This window comes from Cetorhinus maximus, chromosome 11, assembly GCF_964194155.1.
Source record: "Cetorhinus maximus chromosome 11, sCetMax3.hap1.1, whole genome shotgun sequence".
NCBI classification, from domain to species: Eukaryota; Metazoa; Chordata; class Chondrichthyes; order Lamniformes; family Cetorhinidae; genus Cetorhinus; species Cetorhinus maximus.
In genome coordinates, this window is record NC_135889.1 from 2,680,071 (window position 1) to 2,699,633 (window position 19,563).

At 44.4% G+C, this 19,563-nt stretch overlaps 1 protein-coding gene across 2 annotated transcripts in view; it reads right to left on the reverse strand.

The window, feature by feature from the left end:
• Positions 1 to 19,563, reverse strand: part of vps8 (VPS8 subunit of CORVET complex) — a 570,202-nt gene that overhangs the window by 470,742 nt on the left and 79,897 nt on the right. For both annotated transcript variants that reach the window (XM_078551411.1, XM_078551410.1), the window contains exons 16-17: positions 17,616 to 17,651; positions 8,063 to 8,153 (exon numbers count right to left, since the gene is read on the reverse strand). In XM_078551411.1, the coding sequence (XP_078407537.1) occupies positions 8,063 to 8,153; positions 17,616 to 17,651 (127 nt within the window). The remainder of the gene's footprint in view (positions 1 to 8,062; positions 8,154 to 17,615; positions 17,652 to 19,563) is intronic.

Sequence of the window (19,563 nt, forward strand, 5' to 3'; positions counted from 1 at the left end):
GTGATAGGGGATTCAATAGTAAGGGGAGCACACAGGTGATTCTGCAGCTGCAAGAGAGACTCCAGGATGGTATGTTGTCTCCCTGGTGTCAGGGTCAAGGATGAATCGGAGAGGCTGCAGGGCATTCTAAAGGGGGAGGGTGAACAGCCAGTGGTTGTGGTACATCTTGGTACCAACGACACAGGTAAAAAAAAGGGATGAGGTCCTACGAGCTGAATATAGGGAGTTAGGACATAAATTAAAAAGTAGCACCTCAAAGGTAGTAATCCCAGGATTACTATTAGTGCCATGTGCTAACGAGAGTAGAAATCACAGGATATATCAGATGAATACGTGGCTGAAGAAATGGTGTGGGGGGAGGGATTCAGATTCCTGGGACATTGGGACCAGTTCTGGGGAAGGTGGGACCAGCACAAACAGGATGGGTTTGCATCTGGGCAGGACTAGGACCAATGTCCTTGGGGGGTAGGGGGGTGGTGTTTGCTAGTGCTGTCGGGGAGTTTAAACTAGAATGGCAGAGGGATGGGAACCTGAGCAGGGAGACAGAGGAGGGGGAAACAAGGGTAGAAGCAAAAGACAGAAAAGTAAGAAGCAAAAGTGGAAGGCAGAAAAAACAAGGGTGAAAACCAAATGGGTTCATCGTGCAAAATAAAGTTAAGATGACTAACAGGGTTAAAATGACAAGTCTAAAGGCATTGTATCTCAATGCATGGAGCATTAGCAATAAGGTAGATGACTTAACAGCGCAAATAGATATAAACGGTTATGATATAGTTGCAATTACGGAGACATGGCTGCGGGGTAGCCAAGGATGGGAACTAACCATCCAGGGTATTCAATATTTAGGAAGCACAGACAAATAGGGAAAGGAGGTGGGGTAGCACTATTAGTAAAGGAGGAAATCGATGCAATAGTGAGGAAGGATATTGTCTTGGAAAATCATGATGTAGAATCTGTTTGGGTGGAGATAAGAAACACCAAGGGACAGAAAACATTTATGGGGGTTGTCTATAGGCCCCCAAACAGTAATGGAGATATAAGGGAAGACATTAAACAGGGAATTAGAGACGCATGCAACAAGGGTACAACTGTTATCATGGGTGACTTTAATCTACGTATAGATTGGACAAACCAAACTAGCAATAATACTTTGGAGGAGGATTTCCTGGAGTATGTACATGATGGTTTTTTAGACCAATACGCTGAGGAGTTAACTAGAGAGCAGGCTGGGTATTGTGCAATGAGAAAGGCTTAATTAACAAGGGTCCTTTGGGGAAGAGCAACCATAAAATGATAAAATTGTTCATTAGAAAGGAGAGTGAAGAAGTTGAATCCGAACTAGGGTCCTGAATATAAATAGAGAGAACTACGAGGGTATGAGGCGTTGAGTTGGCAATGATGGATTGGGGAACCTTACCCAAAGGGTTGACAGTGGATAGGCAATGGCTAATATTTAAGGAACGTTATGCATGAATTACAACAATTATTCATTCCTGTCTATCGCAAAAGTAAAACAGGAAAGATGGCTCAACAATGGCTTACAAAAGAAATTAAACATAGTATCAGATCCAAAGAGGAAGCATATAAAATTGCGAGAAAAAGCAGCCAGCCTGAGGATTGGGAGCAGTTTAGAGTTCAGCAAAAATGGACAAAAAGATTGATCAAGAAGGGGAAAATGGAATATGACAGTAAACTTGAAGGGAACATAAAAACTGACTGTAAAAGCTTCTATAAATATGTTATAAGGTTAGCAAAGACAAACGTAAGTCCCTTACAGTCAGAAACGGGGGAAATTATAATGGGGAGCAAAGAAATGGCAGAAGAATTGAACACATATTTTGGTTCTGTCTTCACAAAAGAGGACACAAGTAATTTCCCAGAAATGTTAGGGAACCAAGGGTCTAGTGAGAGGGAGGGATTGAAGAAAACCAGATATAGTAAAAAAAAACAAATGGTGCTAGAGAAATTAATGGAGTTAAAGGCTGAAAAATCCCCAGGGCTTGATAATCTACATCCCAGAGTACTCGAGGAAGTGGCCCTGGAAATATTGGATGCATTGGTGATCATCTTCCAAAATTCTATAGACTCCGGAGCAGTTTCTACATATTGGAGGGTGGCAAATGTAACCCCACTATTTAAAAAAGGAGGGAGAGGAAAAAACAGAATTACTGACCAGTTAGCCTGACATCAGTAGTAGGGAAAATGCTAGAGTCTATTATAAAAGACGTGATGACAAAACACTTGGAAAACATTAACGGGATTAGACAAAGTCAGCATGGGTTTATGAAAGAGCAATTATGCTTAACTAATCTACTGGAGTTTTCTGAGGGTGTAACTAGCAGAATAGATAAGGGAGAACCAGTGGATGTGGTGTATTTGGATTTCAAGGAGGCTTTTGATAAGATCCCACATAAGAGGCTAGTGGGCAAAATTAAAGCACATGGGATTGGGGGTAATATACTGGCATGGATTGAGAATTGGTTTACAGGCCGGAAACAGAGTGTGGGAATAAATGGGTCTTTTTCCGGGTGGCAGGCGGTGACTAGTGGTGTACCACAGGGATCAATGCTTGGGCCCCAACTATTCACGATATATATAAATGACTTGGATGAGGGAACCAAATGCAATATTTCCAAGTTTGCTGGTGACACAAAACTGGGCGGGGTCGTGAGGAGGATGCAAGGAGGCTTCAGGGCAATTTGAACAAGCTGTGTGTGTGTGGGCAAACACATGGCAGATGCAGTATAATGTGGATAAATATGAAGTTATACACTTCGGTGTGAAAAACAGAAAGGCAGAGTATTACTTAAATAGTGATATATTGGGAAATGTGGATGTACAAAGGGATCTGGGTGTCCTTGTACACCAGTCAATGAAAGTAAACAGGCAGGTACAGCAAGCAATTAGGAAGGCGAATGGTATGTTGGCCATCATTGCAAGATGATTTGAGTTCAGAAGTAGGATGTCTTACTGCAGTTATACAGGGCCTTGGTGAGACCACACCTGGAGTATTGCGGGCAGTTTTGGTCTCCCTACCTAAGAAAGGATATTCTTGACATAGAGGGGGTGCAGCGAAGGTTCACTAGGCTGATACTGGGGATGGCAGGACTGTCGTATGAGGTAAGATTGGTTCGACTGGGCCTGTATTCACTAGAGTTTAGAAGAATGAGAGGGGATCTGATCGAAACATATAAAATTCTAACAGAGCTAGACAGATTGGATGCAGGGAGGATGTTTCCCCTGGTAGGGGAGTCCAGAACCAGGGGCCACAGTCTCAGGATATGGGACAGGCCATTAGGACTGAGACGAGGAAATATTTCTTCACTCAGAGGGTGGTCAACCTGTGGAATTCTCTCCCACAGAAGGCTGTGGAGGCCGGGACACTGAGTATATTCAAGAAAGAAATTGATAAATTTTTGGATATTAGGGGTATCAAGAGGTATGGAGAGAAAGTGGGAATATGGCATTGAGATAGAGGATTAGCCATGATAACATTGAATGGCGGAGCAGGCTCAAAGGCCAAATGGCCTACTCCTGCTCCTAGTTTCTATGTTTCTATGTAGACTCTCCCACAAGGGAAAACAACCTCTCAGCATCTACCCTGTCAAGCCCCCTAAGAATCTTATATGTTTCAATAAGGTCGCCTCTCATTCTTCTAAACTCCAATGAGCACAGGCCCAACCTACTCAACCTCTCCTCATAAGAAAATCCCTCCATCCCCGGGATCAACCTAGTGAACCTTTTCTGGATTGCCTCCAACGCCAGTATATCTTTCCATAGATAAGGGGACCAAAACTGTTCACAGTATTCTAGGTGTGGTCTAACTAGTGCAGTTTTAGCAAGACCTCCCTATTTTTATACTCCATTCCCTTTGAAATAAAGGTCAATATTCCATTTGCCTTCCCTATTCCCTGCTGAACTTGTATGTTAGCTTTTTGTGATTCATGCACGAGGACCCCCAAATCCTTCTGTGCTGCAGCTTCCTGCAGTCTTTCTCCGTTTAAATAATATTCAGCTCCTCTATTTTTCCTGCCAAAAAGGAATAGCCTCACATTTTCCCATATATTCAAACTGCCAAGTTTTTGCCCATTTACTTAACCTGCCTATATCCCTCTGTAGACTCTTTGTGTCATCCTCACCACTTGTCTTCCCACTTATTTTTGTGTCATCCCCAAACCTGGCGATAATACATTCACTTTCCCCATCCAAGTCATTAACATATATTGTAAATAATTGTGGCCCCAGCACTGATCCCTGTGACACTCCACTAGTTACAGGTTGCCATCCTGAAAATGCCCCCTTTATCCCAACTCTCTGTCTTCTATTAGGCAGAATTCTCTCCAATCAATTTATGCTCTACCCGTCCAAGGATGGATATAATGCAGCATCTGTTTGCAAAGGTAAACTACACCATAATTCTGGTTGCCATTTATCTAAGATTTCATTTCAAATTGATAAAAAAACTGAATCCACACAAAATCTCTGATTGCAATGGTTCTTATCCCAGTTCCAATCATAATATGCATTATTCTGCATTTAAGTTAATTGCCTTTAATCAATTATTGCAATAGGGGATTTTTCTTCCACTTATAATTGATAATAAAAAGGTCAGCGTGATTTTATAGCAATGAGACAACTTTTCACTATTATTTGGAAACTGCTTGGCTTTCTCTTTGAAAGGAGTAATTAGGGAGCAAATTGAAATTGGGGGAAGATGATTTTGTAGAACATGCATAATAAAAGTGGAAAAAACAAATTAGATAAACGGAAAAATTTAGATTTAATCATTGCAAGAAATAGGGAAAATGGATCTTTATTGTATGCTATTTCAGAGAAAGTAAATTCAATTTAAACTAAAATTGACTTCACTCAGCTATATCGTTAGGCAGTTTGCACAAGGGTCTCACTGTTTTGTTGTAAACATGTTTTGTAGAGCCCAACACATGACTGACTGCACACAATCAGACCGACCAATTTTATTTAATAGCAACAGTCTGGGTTCTCTTTGTCTCAATACATGTTTATTTATATCTCATTAAAAATCTTTTTATCTCCACACACATCCTCACTGTTCCACTTGATTTCCTGTTGTGATGCTTCTCTCACTTTTTCTGTCAACTTTTCCCCCCGTTTTCATTTATAATGGTATAATTGCGCAACCTGACCACTGAGTGACTTTGAGGCAAACTTCTGGACTGTTTCTATCAGCTCAGGCACCCATGGCCTCAACATTAACGCCCCTCAACAAGCAAGATGTCGGGGGAGGGGGGGCAAGGTTAAAAAAGTGAAATTTGTGGAATCTCACCCAAATACGCACATGCCAGCACTGTTATGGGAGCAGATAACGGTGCTTCTGAGCATCTTGCAGACTGTGTCCCGGGGATTTTCTCGGCAGAAGCATTTCATTAACTCCCAGTCCTTCCTTGCCCACCTCACTGCACCACCACCCCCCTCACCCCCTACCCGAGCGCCACTCCATGACCTCCTCTGTACCAGGTTCTGGGACATAGGAACTCCTAATTTCATGGGTAACACCCCTGTGTATCCGAGGACAATTCTCACAATCACTCTTCCCAGGCTGAGATTACGATTTTGCTTGGATCTTTTCTGCGTTGAACTGCACCTAAAGCTTTGCCAGCTTTTGTTTAAAAGCAGCATTCCTCAATCTGCCAGTTTGCTTCTAAGTTTAATCGTACCGAATTTTAAAATTTAGTTTGGTCTCTTAGTTTGAATCTGTATATTCATGCAAAATGTTTTTATTCATCATCATGTATTCTATTTCTTAACAGAATGTAGCCTATGTTGACAACAAAAACAATTGTCACTGTATGGTAGCTCTAATTTAGAAAAAGGTCCCAGGAAATGGATGTTGAGCTAGAGCGGATATTAGGAGCTGTGAATAAATGTTTGCTAATAAAGCTGTTTTCAAGAAGGTATTAGGGGAGGGTGGTGGAGAGGTGGAACGATTTCAAGGAGGGAATTTCAAGTGTGGGGCCAAACCAACTGAAGGCATGGCCTGTCAAATGTGCAAGTGTGATGGACAAGAGGCCCAAATAAGAAGCACAGAGAGTTCAAGGATGGGGGGTGGTGGGGGTAGGAGGAGATGTGAAGTGTAGGGCTGGAGGAAGTAGGAAGTCGCAAAGATAGGAAGGAATGAGGTCAGGAAGGGATGGCAACATAACTATCAAAATTTTACAGCAGAGGTATTGGGGGAACCAATAACCAAGGTAAATCATTGAGGACAATTAGTGAAGGGTGAGCCAGACTTGGGGCAGAATTTTGCTGTCAGCGAGCAGGGGGCGGGGCCCACTCGCCGTCGCATAAAATGACGCGGGATGATGTTGGGCGGAACCCCCGATGTCATCCTGCCCCATTAAAATTTTCAGGAAGGCGGGCAGACAGCGAAATCAGCTGCGGGCCCGCCGACCTGTCAATGGCCAATTGAGGCCATTGACAGGATCATTGAAACAATTAAAGGACCTGCCCGTCCAACTTTAAGGTTGGCGGGTCGGCCAGGAGCCCCGGCGGGGAATAGAGAAATCATGAAACCTCATCCGGCGGCGGGATGAGGTTTCATGCAGGGTTCTAAAAAGTTTAATAAAGTTTAACTGCAATTTATGAACATGTCCCATCTCATGAGGAGGACATGTTTTTTTTCCTATTTTTAATATTTTTCAAAGTGGAAGCGATCTCCCTGAGGCAGCACTTAGCCTCAGGAAGATGTGCGCTCTTTCGTGTGCATGCGTGAAAGAACGCACTCTTGCTTTTGGGGAATCCCCTCCGCCCACACAGGAAGCGCATAGCGCTTCCCACCGGGTGTCACGCTGGGTGGGCCTTAATTGGCCCGCCCACTTAAAATGGAGGTGGGGCCATCTCCTCCGGTGGGGATCGGCTCCCCGCCCGCCGGAGATTGGGTCGGGCCCACCCGCCCAGCAGACAGAAAATTCTGCCCTTGGTGTGGGCTAGAATACAACCAACAGAGTTTAGGATGAAGTGAAGTCTACACAGCATTGAAGATGGGAAGCCTCTGATCTGTCTCAAAATGTTAATTTGCTCCAATGGGAGTTGGCTGAGGGAAGAAAGTTTCCCTGTAAAATGACTGTAGGCTAAGTAACAAGCCCACAAAGAATTAATAAATAGAAAGACTCCAACAGTTAGCCAATGAGGAAGAAGAAAATCAACAGGTGCTTATAACAATACTGCTGTCATGACATTCTCAAAATAGATGAGAAATATCTGAGATCATCAGGTCATTGCTCCTGAGGTTTTCCCTCCTGTCTGCCTTAAGTCCCAAATACAGTACATCATTTTACAAAATCATCCTCATTGATAGAATATACAGCACAGAAACTGGCTATTCAGCCCAACCATTGCTCCTTGAAGCCAATAGCCCTCGCGCAACTTCATAATCCAACTCAATCTTTCCTAGGAATGCAGAACTGTGGAGCTCTTCACTCTTCAACTTTACATCCTCATATAATTTGAGCTTTTAAAAGTCACTTAATCATGACTTCTCAACTTCCTCTCCTCTTTTCCTCAGCTTTCGCAGAATTCATCACTAAGGCATTGTCCTTGCTCCTAGGTTCATCATCAAAGGAAATTTGCAGTAAAATGTACAGCCCATCACATTCACAGCCCCTGCAAGTGGCAGCCTTTTTTTGAAGAATGAAAGAGGTCTTTATTGAAGCAATAGTTTTCCTCCAATCTACTTCTAACAAGCGGGTCAATAACCAGAGGTCACAGATTTAAAATTCTTGGCAAAAGATTTAGAGGACTTGAGAATTTGAATTTTTGTCACTCAGAGAATAGTTGGGATTTGTAAGGTTTGGCCTGAAAAGGTGGTGGAAGCTGATTCCATAAATAATATTAAATGGCAATTAGACACTTGAGGATAAGGGACTTACAGGGTTACTGACAAAGAGTGAGGATGTGGGACTCAGCAAGACTGCTCTTTGAAAGTGCCAGGCACAGCAGGCCAAATGAGAAAAGCATTTTTAAAATCTTTAAAACTATCAAATGAATTGATCAATCCAGTCTGTAAACGTAGCAGTTCATCACTCACCAACTACTGCTTTGGCTTTTCCTTCATGAAAGGACCAGGCCAGAGATAGTGCCTCAATGAACCGCTCCTGCTTCAACAGGTAATCCACCCTCTGCAGACAGAGCATTACGAGACAAAGATACATCAAGGTTCATACTACTACACGGTAGGATCTATAGGAAGTACATACTTCCGTACAGCATGGGCAGAGTAATCACATGTCATCTGCAGTTTAACTGCCGTGGCTGCTGTGGTTATCTGATTCCACAGTACAGCTGTGGCTAAGATACTGATACCGCAATTCAAACAATATCTCAGTTTGATCTTAGCTTCAAGCACTGCTGATGGAAAATTTAGCTAATGTTTTATAGGAATAAGTGACAAGTTTTATCCATCATAACAATTAGATGGGGGTTCTTTAGGTGAGGTCAACATCACACAGTGTTAAAGAAACTATTTTCCTTTTTTTTTAAAAACACAATGCTTGCAAAAATGCATGAATACAATGTCTCTAATTGAATTTTTCAAATTGCTAAAGCTGGAAAAGGTATCAACTTCTCTCCTCCCAAAGTAAAATGGTCTACTTTTGAAATATAAAACACTTTAATGATTGAGAAAAATGAAGCAACTTTTAATTTTGTAAAGGCCCATGTAATACCCAAGAGGAAAGGCATTGTCAAGTTAATTATTATTGACAATACATTGTCACTGGTATGCTACTGAAATATAAATCGATGCTGTTGTATCCTTACACCAAAATAACGCGTTGATTTTTCCAAAGTAAGCTAAAAGCCTTTAGTGCTTAAAGTACTGTATAATTTTGATTTTTTTTTTTTAAAAACAAAATTTAACTGCACAAGCAGAATTCGCAGCAGCTGGCATGAGTACACATACAGAAGCATAGAATAGTCTGTTTGGGTGACGACTCGAACAACTTGCATTTTTACATCACCTTCAGAGAAAATGTCCCAAAACATTTTAAATTGGGGATCAGGTCCGAGAATATCTAGTTCATACGTTTTACTATATAACTTATAGTTATAGGAATCAAAATTTTAACTGTAGATAGATTGGGGCATCTGATAGAAAAACTGATATGAAACCGTGATGTAAATGTAACTCAAAGAAGCCTTGGTTTATTACTTCAAAACTAACTTATATTTGTCTTGCAAGGTCAGAGTTGATAGTGAAAAAACTTGAACAATAACTGATCCATCTCCAAGATTGTAATGGAGTCGGGGAGTCTGGAGAAAGATCTAAAAGCTCCATTAGCAATCTAAATTATTCATATGGGTTACAGAATCAAACAGTAGCATGGAAGGTAAAATGATTTGTTTCCATTTCTGTTTGAGAGCATCCAAGAGCATACCACTTTGTCATGGGGATAGCATGTGGGGGTGGAAGGTTCCTTTGTTTAATTATCTGTATGTGTTTGTTGACAGAAGCAGGCAATTAAGATTAGTTTGGATTTTGTGAGGAAAAGCAGCTGGAAGATATCTCCAGTGGTCCTCATAAAGCCTTGTGGCGGAAAGCAGTCAACTTAAATAGTTTTGCTTAGAAACAGAAGCTGTGAGATCAGACTGGGGAAAAGCAGTCTATGTCTGTCCAAAGCCAGGACAAGGAGATGAAGAGTCCATAGTCATGAGGTCTTTAAAGAAACTTGGAGGGTCCCTCAGTCAAAATCTAATGGAAGGATCCAATGTAATGTGTGCCTCAAGGGATAGCTGGAAAACTAAAAAAAATTAAAATAAATTCCAGAGGGCTAGGCATACCTTTTGGGTTAGTCCCAGGAGAAGTGAATGAATCTTCAAGATTTCAAGAGTTTTATTTAAGCTATTGCACTGGCCTTATGCCATAAGAAATAATGGGCGGTGCAAAATAATTAAAGGGACCACACACAACAATTAAATTTTAAAGAGAACATTGCAGGAAAACAGGTAACGTTATTATTATATTAAAAAAGGGAGATTGAACAAGTCCAAGGAACTATAGGGCAGTTAGGTTAATATTGGTGGTGGGAAAGATAATGGAATCTTTATGAACAGAAATATCCAAAAACTGAAAATGTAATAAAATCTAATCAGCATGGATTTCAAAAAGGAAGGTCATACTTAGAATGCATAGTGTGTTACAGAACAGATGATGGCCATTTGGTCCATCAAGTCTGCACTGACTCTTTCTAAGAGCGATCCAATGAGTCCAACTCTTTCCCCATATCGCTGCAATTTCTTTCTACTTCAAGTATTTATCCAGTTCCCTTTTGAAGGCTACGACTGAATCTGTATCCACCATCCTACTAGACAGTGCATTCCATTCCTAACTACTTGCTATGTAGGAATCTTTTTCCTCATGTTACCTCTGGTTCTTTGCTAATCATAGATAGCTGATGCCTTGGTTCTGATTTTCCAAAATTCCCTAGATTCGGGGAAGGTTCCATTAGATTGGAAAATAGCAAACATAACTCCTTCATTCAAAAAGGGAGGGAGACAGAAAGCAGGGAACTATAGGCCAGTTAGCTTAACACCTGTCATAGGGAAAATGCTAGAAGCTATTATTAAAGATGTTATCGCAGGACACGTAGAAAAATTCAAGGCAATCAGGCAGAGTCAACATGGATTTGTGAAAGGGCATGTTTAACCAATGTATTGGAGTTCTTTGAAGGAATCACATGTGCTGTGAATAAAGGGGAACCGGTGGATGTACTGTACTTAGATTTCCAGAAGGCATTTGATAAGACATCAAAGGTTATTGCGGAAAAGAAAAGTTCATGGTTTAGGGGGTAACATATTGGCATGGAAGACGACTGGCTAGCTAACAGGAAATAGAGAGCATGCATAAATGCAAAAACCAATTTTTGGTTGGCAGGATGTGACAAGTAATGCACCACAGGGATCAGTGCTCGGGCCTCAACTTTTTACAATTTATATAAACAACTTGGATGAAGAGACTAAAGATATGGCTGCTAAATTTGCCGATACGTAGGAAAGTAAGTTGTAGAGGACTTAAGGAGTCTATAAAGGGACATAGATAGGTTAAGTGAGTGGGCCAAGATCTGGTAAATGGATTATAATGTGGGCAAATGTGAAATTGTCCATTTTGGCAAAAGGGAAAAAAGCTTATTATCTAAATGGTGAGCGCTTTGAGATGCAGAGGTATCTGGGTGTCCTTTGCATGAATCACAAAAGGCTAGTATGCAGGTACAGCAAGTAATTAGGAAAGCTAATAGAAGGTTATTGTTTATTGTGAAGGGAATTGAATGCAAAAGTAGAGGTTATGCTTCAGCTATACAGGGCATTGGTGTGACCACATCTGGTGTTCTGTCTGCAGTGTTGGTCTCCTGATTTAAGGAAGGATGTAAATGTGTTAGAAACAGTCCAGAGAGAGTTTACTAGACTAATACCTGAAATGGGCAGGTTGTCTTATGAGGAAAGGTTGGACAGGCTAGGCTTATATCCGCTGGAGTTTAGAAGAGTAAGAGGCGAATTGATAGAAATATATAAGATCCTGAGGGGACTTGACAGGGTGGATGTGGAGAGGATGTTGTGGGAGAATCTAGAACTAGGGGTCGCTTATTAAAAATAAAGGGCTGCCTAACTAAGACAGGGATGAGAAGAATTTATTTCTCTCAAAGGATCGTGAGTCTTTGGAACTCTCCTCCTCAAAAAGCAGTGGAAGGAACATCTTTGAATACTTTTAAGGCAGAGGTAGGTAGATTCTTGATAAATGGGGGTGAAAGATTATCGGGGATAGGCGGGAGGTTACAATCAGGCCAGCCCTGAGCTTATTGAAAGCGGAGAAGACTTGAGGGGCCGAGAGTCCTGCTCCCAATTCATATGTTCCATATGTCCATCTTAAATCTGTCTCCTCTCTTATCAATCCTTCAGTCACTGGAAACATTCGTTTCTCTCTATTTACTCTATTTAAACCCTCCACGATTTTGAACACCATGACAGAATAAGACAGAAATAGGCAATATTACACGCCAGAAGGTTCAATTATTACAGAATTCAAGTTAAAAAGGGGCATTTTCCAATTATGAAGAGAAGCCAAGTCTAACTCTTTCAACCAAAATCTAATACAATTGTGTAATAATGAGTTATCAGGGAATCAAGATATGAAGAGCTTCAAAAATCAACCACCTGTGTTTCTCAAGAGAAAAAAGGTTCAGAAATATGAAAAACTGGGACTTGTTAAGTTTAATATCCTTATTGGCGGAATTATCCCAAGATGAGACTGAGCGCGGTGGTGGTTTTGGCAGCGCCCAGCCCGGTGCCCGTAATGGTGGCAACTCGCGCCCGATCCTGCGCTTGGAGACGCGTTAATTATGCAGAGGCGCGTTTCAGTCCGAATCACCGAGCGGGTCGGGAGCTGATTTGGCCGCCGCCATCAGCTGGCGGGTTCGAAGGTGGCGGCGCCATATTTAAACGCCAGTCCAACACACAATCTCAATCTCTCCAGCCCACCAGAGAAGTCTGCATCCCTTAAGAGAGAGAGTCTGAGAGCCTGAGGGCAAAGTCCGCATCCCGCTTCAGCCTCCGGGCCATGCCAGGCCTTGGTCAGAGGGGTGCAGGAACAGGGACGTGCTCTACCCCACGGATGGCTACAGGAATCACAGCGGCCTCACCTCTCGGGCCTGGGACACCGTAGCGGAGCAGGTCAGCGTGACTGACACCCGACGCAAAGTGCCACCCAGGGCAGGAAGAGGATGAATGGCCTCATCCGCTCCATCAGGTTCAGTCTTACTGGATTTGTGCTCGGCCCTTAACTCCATGGCCACACATTGTGGTGCCACCATCAGGATGTAGGCGACATGGGGACGAGGCACCTTGACCCCCCTCTCCGGGGGCATCACCATCTCCTGGAGGAGTCAGGGTGGGGCCCTCGGGCACCCACAGGGAGGATGAGCATCAGCTGGACCCCCCGGGGGTCTCCCCTCAGGACACTCTGAGGGTGAGCAGCCCCCTCTGCCTGTGACCCCATCCACTCCAGCTTCTCAGGCCACCGAGGGCACTTCTGCCCCTGAGCAGGTGACCCTTATCAGGCCGGAGCCCTCCAGGCATCAGGCCACCAGAGGACGTCCACCAAGGTCATAACAGACATCAGGACCCGGCAGTCAGCAGCTGCCCCCACCTCTGCTGTGGGTGTCGGGGCTGCACCCAGGCGGTAGAGTTAGGAAAGTTAAGACAAACTGATGTCTCTTTTGGGTCACAGGTGTATCAGACATGTGAAGACATTGCGCTTTTGTGAATACATTCGATGGTTATGTGAATGTTCCTGTCAATTGAAGGCGTTGTGATTTTGTACTTTGGAATTCTCTTATTTAGAGGTTTAGCCTTCCTCCCACTCGTTGATAGTGTCCCACTGTGAGATTCACATTCCTGTGATGTCAACCTCAGTTGAACTAGTGTCTGCTCCCCTTGTGTGATGTCAGGGAGATGTGTTTAAATCTTTATTGGAAATGTGTGATTTAAGTGTTTCTAATCCTTCTTCCTTCAGGAACACTCTTGAGTGAGGGCAGCTCATCAACATTGATAATCTAGCGGCATCTGTGTCACCTCAGTGGTAGTGACAGAAGAAAAGACACACACGGGAGGAGGAGATCCCCAGGCATGTCCACCTCTCAGTCACAGCAGTGTTTACATCATTAGATGGCAGCGAAGACTTCAAGTCATCTCCCTCATCGCTCTCAGTTCCCAGAGTGAGCTCACTCACAGGGCCCCATGGACCAAAGCAAAGTTCATGGCCTGGTGATTCATGAGGTCAGAGTGCGCAAGTGTGAATGTGGGACTCGTTCTCGCTGCAAGTGGGTGGACATCCCCTGAGGTGAAAGTAAATGGCATTGAGGGTGAGGAGAGATGTGACCATATTCCCTCACTTAACTTTACTCTTCCGGGAACCTGTCAGTGATTAACGTATCATGGGTACATCTCCCACGCCTTCCTCCCTCCATGGTGTGATCGCGCTCATACTGACCCTCAACAGCCTCCTGAGGTACCTGGGCCTCCAAATCTTCATCCTCCGATGAGCTCTCATCCTCCTCCAGGTCACCCTCTGACAGGGGGTCACCTCTTTGCATTGCCAGATTGTGAAGGACACAACACACAGCGATGATGCAGGAAACCCTGCCGGGAGGGTATTGGAGTGAGACACCTGAGTGGTCCAAGCATCTGAAGCGCATCTTGAGAAGCCCTATGGTCTGCTCTGTAAGGGAGCGTGTGGAGCTGTGAGCAGTGTTGTACCTCTCCTCGGAATGACTCTGAGGGCGATGCACCAGTGCCATCAGCCAGTGTTTCAGTGGGTGCCCATTATCCCCAAGCAGCCATCCCTGCAGATGTAATGACCCCTCGAAAAGCTCAGGCACCTGGAGTGACTCAGGATGTAGGAGTCATGGTAACTCCCAGAGTACCATGCACAAACGTGCAGTGTGTGCTTCTGTTGATCACACACCAGTTGTACGTTGATGGAATGATAGCCCTTGCGGTTTATAAACATCAGGGGCTGCTGCCATGGAGCCCGTATAGACACACGGGTACAATCTACTTCACCCTGCACTCCGGGGAAGTCTGAGATGGCGGCGAAGCCGGTGAATCTCGCAGCCTGGCTATCTTCATCCAGAGCAAACCTGACATAATGATGGACCTTCCTGTAAAGAACTTCTGCGACCTCCTTTATGCATCAATGTGTTGTGGACTGAGAGATGCCGCACAGGTCGCCTGCTGATCCTTGTAAGAGAGAATCTAGCCATCGTCCCTTGATGTTCACTGACACTACCATCACTGAATCCCCCACTATCAAAATCCTGGGGGTTACCATGGACCAGAAACTGAACTAGACTAGCCACATATATACTGTGGCTATAAGAGCAGGTCAGGGGCTAGGAATCCTGCAGTGAGTAACTTACTTCCTAACTCCCCAAAGCCTGTCCACCATCTACAAGCACAAGTCAGGAGTGTGATGGAATACTTCCCACTTGCCTGGATGAGTGCAGCTCCCACAACACTCAAGAAGCTGGACACCATCCAGGACAAAGCAGTCCGCTTGATTGGCACCGCATCCATAAACATTCACTCCCTCCACCGCCAACGCACAGTAGCAGCAGTGTGTACCATCTACAAGATGCACTGCAGCAACTCACCAAGGCTCCTTCGACAGCACCTTCCAAACCCACGACCACTACCATCTAGAAGGACAAGGGTAGCAGATAGATGGGAACACCATCACCTGGGAGTTCCCCTCCAAGTCACTCACCATCCTGACTTGCAAATATATCGCCGTTCCTTCACTGTCGCTGGGTCAAAATCCTGGAACTCCCTCCCTAACAGCACTCTGGGTGTACCCACACCACATGGACTGCAGCGGTTCAAGAAGGCAGCTCACCACCACCTTCTCAAGGGCAACTAGAATTGGGCATTAAATGCTGGCCCAGTCATTGAAGCCCACATCCTGTGAATGAATAAAAAAAAACTCTTGAGATGCAGTGACTGTGATGTGAAGCCACTAAGTTCTGAGCAGCCCTTTAACAGTGTTAATGAAGCCATTGGATTCAAGTGGCTTTCATCATATGGATGTCTTCCTCCTTTCTTTCTGAGCAGGCTCCTGCTCACTCCAGCAGCAACAAGAGGTTAGAGAGCGACCCCAGAAACACCCCCCTCGTGTTCACCCTTCTCCCTGGCTGACATTGAACAGCCTTCCCTCCCTGTTGCCCCCTCGTGTTTATCACTCACCCTCGCCTCACAGCCCACACCTGGTTGAAGTGCTAGTTTCTGAAGGTGGAGCCTGCGTGAGTACCAGACACAGTGGGTGTTCCTCGGGGTGATGGAGGCAAAGAGCAGGAGCAAACCAACCCTCCAGCCCCAGCAGAGCCGCGCTCATCACAACAAGATGGGGGCAGCGCTACGGCAGGTGGGCCGAGTGTGTTCCCCTCACCTCGGAGTTACCGAGGGAACTGAGGCCCGACCCTTTTCAAACAGGTTTGACGCCGACATAATTTCCTGCTGGCGTGCCGGAAGATTGGAAGGCGCAGCAAGATTTCGGCGAGCAGCTGTTTTAATGAGCATTCGTGACAGGCTAATGAATACAAATGGCGTTTGCGCCACTAGTCAGCGGGATAACTGACCCTCCACGATCCACCAGCAGAATTGCGGCCTATTGTTACGATGGCGGGTTTCCATCTGTTTGCCTCCCACTGGATTCTCCGCTCCCACCCGCCATGGGCAGGATGGGAGAATTCCGCCCTATGTTTCTAAAAGCTCTTATTAAAAGAAAGGAATTGGGAGGCAAATGCCTGCTGTGTGGTATTTTAGCATTTATACAACCCAAACAGGGGCATAATCTTGATTCATCGAGGTTTCAATTAGCAGTTTTACACTCAAGCTGCAATCTATGTTAACCTTCCTGCAGAATAAAGGCTAGCCTTATATCTTGTTTATGACTGAGTTCCGCAAGTATAATGTTGGAAGCTGGTGTCTCTGTTTCAGGCTAGCATAATGCAGAAAGTTACTGGAAATCTTGTATGCTGTCTAGCCCCCTGAAACTGTTCTTTTCCAACACGGACCAATCAACTTTGCTTCTTCTGTTATCTGCAATTATAATTTTTTTTTAAAAACGAAGGATGCCATTTTTGTACAAAGAAAATTTGCTTGCCTTGGTTCGTGAGTTGTGTTTTCGTGTGAGCAGTGCACCCTGAATGTTGGCACTGGGTGAAGGTACAAAGCCAGGTTGAGAGAGGAGCAAACAGGGGTGGGTAAAAAATGTCAGGTGGAAGGGCAAATACAGTGGGTTCATGTATCATCATAGAATAACATAATACAACACAGAAGATGAAGAGGGTGCGAGGGGGCAGATATGGAGCACCAACACCAGTAGAGATCAGCCAGGCCAAATGGTCTGTTTTTGTGTTATAGCAGCACAGCAGCACTCCCTCAGCACTGTGCTGAAATCTAAGTTTAGATTATGTGCTCAATTATCTGGAGTGGGACTTGAACCTGCAACCTTATGACTCAGGAGCAAAAGGACAACTCACTGAGCCAAGGCTGACAACCTCATCTGCATTGTTGCTTGATTTACATTGCAATAGATAGTGGGGTAAATGTTGCTAAACATTAAACAGTTTGCACATGATCTACGAAAGAGTGAATTGCAACTGCTCTGTGGAAGAAAATGGCTTGATAGCCCAAATGGCCTATTCTTATCCTGTTTTTAAACGTCCCTATGAGAACAAAGAATTAAAAAAATCAGAGAATGTGATTAAACGGAACTAGGTGAATTAAGGGCATCGGCACATTAGTGTATTGACAAGAGTCTATGTCTAAATGAGTGACAAGGAAGAGAACTAGTCCATCGTGCAGGGAGATGTTGCTACATGAATGCCAATTCAGGTGGAAATGGTTCAAGTCATGGAATATATATTTTTAGGGCTGTACTGAATCCAGGAGGGAGAGCACACCATTATATGGCAGGTCATGCTGTTCAAATGCGTCAAGGTGAGCTGATTGTAGAGTTTTTTTTAAAAAAAACTTAAGAGCTAGGCAAGTGCCTTCCACAAAATACCAGCGAACAATTTCAGCCTGCTTACCTCCCGCCAAGTCCTCAGGGTAATCACATGCACTGACTGCAAGAGAAGGGAGAAATAGATGAATATATTTGGTAAGTAATAGGCAAAGTTTCCTTGTATTCAGCAAAGAGAGGAACTGTCAAGTTGCTTCATAAATAAAATATGAGGTTTTGCAATTTCAAAGTCTTGCATCTTAACAAGGGAATCAGAAGGTTTTTTATCTCATGGGGTTTTGGATTGCGGCAATGCTGGGAGCAGCAGTAAAGGGGTGTGTGAGGTCTGGAAGAACTGGATCGTGGAGCCCAGAGAGGCTGATCGGCCTCTGGGGTATGTGGATTGCACAGTCCAGCAATTGGGATCACTTCCCTTTCATCTCCTGTATAGCATGGTAGGGATGCTTGTTGCTTCCTGTTTAGGAGGGTCCCTGGCTAGTTAGGGGTGCCTCAGTTTTCCCATCAGTAAAGTCACACTGCCAATAGCAACAGGAACCAGCTGTAAGCCAGTTCAATGTTTTCATCACTACCGCAAGGCATTCTCGATAGGCGAGATCTCTTGCGAGGGGTTCCTCACACGGCAGCTCGTGGCTACCCGACTCTTTCCCAGTGAATGCAGAGACATGACAGGAACTGGATGTAGGGGGGATCGGACAGAGAGGCCAGAAGCTGAATACACATCATGCAGGAAACTGCAATCCCAGGAGGCTAGCCAAACGCCACTCACTCTGCAGAGGTTGCGTTTTCAATTTGTCAGGATATTCAGCAATTAAAGTGACATTGCTGACAGTGAAAAGTCCTGCTGAAAATACTTGGCTAAAAACCTTATCCACAATGGGCAGAAGGAAGGAGACGTTATTTTCTAAGTCAGAGAAAATGAGAAACAGAATAGGGAGAATAAGGTGAAGCAAAATTAAGTGCAAACAAACACGGTAATAAAATAGATATATATATATAGGCAAGACAGCAAGCACAGGTATGTGCGTTTTTATTTTTATGCAACATCTTCTTTCAGGTGTTCAGTTTAGTAATTTAGGATTAATATGACTATAATAAAGCTACTGTTGGTCCTCAGCAGCCTCATTATTGTAACATGTACACTGATCTCCACGTTACACCAAGAGCAGAAAATAAACAAATCCAGGAAGACAGTAATTTCCCCTGTGCCTCCCGCCGCCGCTCGAGAAAGAAAATGAAGGACGCAGAATGGATAGTCCCAAAAAAAAACAGGGGCCAGATTAGACAATGACTAAATAAGCAGCACATAGCTGGAAATCTAAAAAAAAAAAGGGTTTGCATTTATCAAGATCATTGATCAGGGCACAAGGGTGAATGGAGGTGCAATCTGAGTCCAGAGTGCAGTGAAGAGCGAGGTTTAGAGTTACTGTTTCAGTCTATGGCCCAGATTGTATACTCCCAGCAATGCCGACAGTCTATGGCCCAGACTGTATACTCCCAGCAATGCCTACAGTCTATGGCCCAGATTGTATACTCCCAGCAATGCCGACAGTCTATGGCCCAGACTGTATACCCCCAGCAATGCCGACAGTCTATGGCCCAGACTGTATACCCCCAGCAATGCCGACAGTCTATGGCCCAGACAGTATACCCCCAGCAATGCCGACAGTCTATGGCTCAGACTGTATACTCCCAGCAATGCCGACAGTCTATGGCCCAGACTGTATACTCCCAGCAATGCCGACAGTCTATGGCCCAGACTGTATACCCCCAGCAATGCCGACAGTCTATGGCCCAGACTGTATACCCCCAGCAATGCCGACAGTCTATGGCTCAGACTGTATACTCCCAGCGATGCCGACAGTCTATGGCTCAGACTGTATACCCCCAGCAATGCCGACAGTCTATGGCCCAGACTGTATACTCCCAGCAATGCCGACAGTCTATGGCCCAGATTGTATACTCCCAGCAATGCCGACAGTCTATGGCCCAGACTGTATACCCCCAGCAATGCCGAC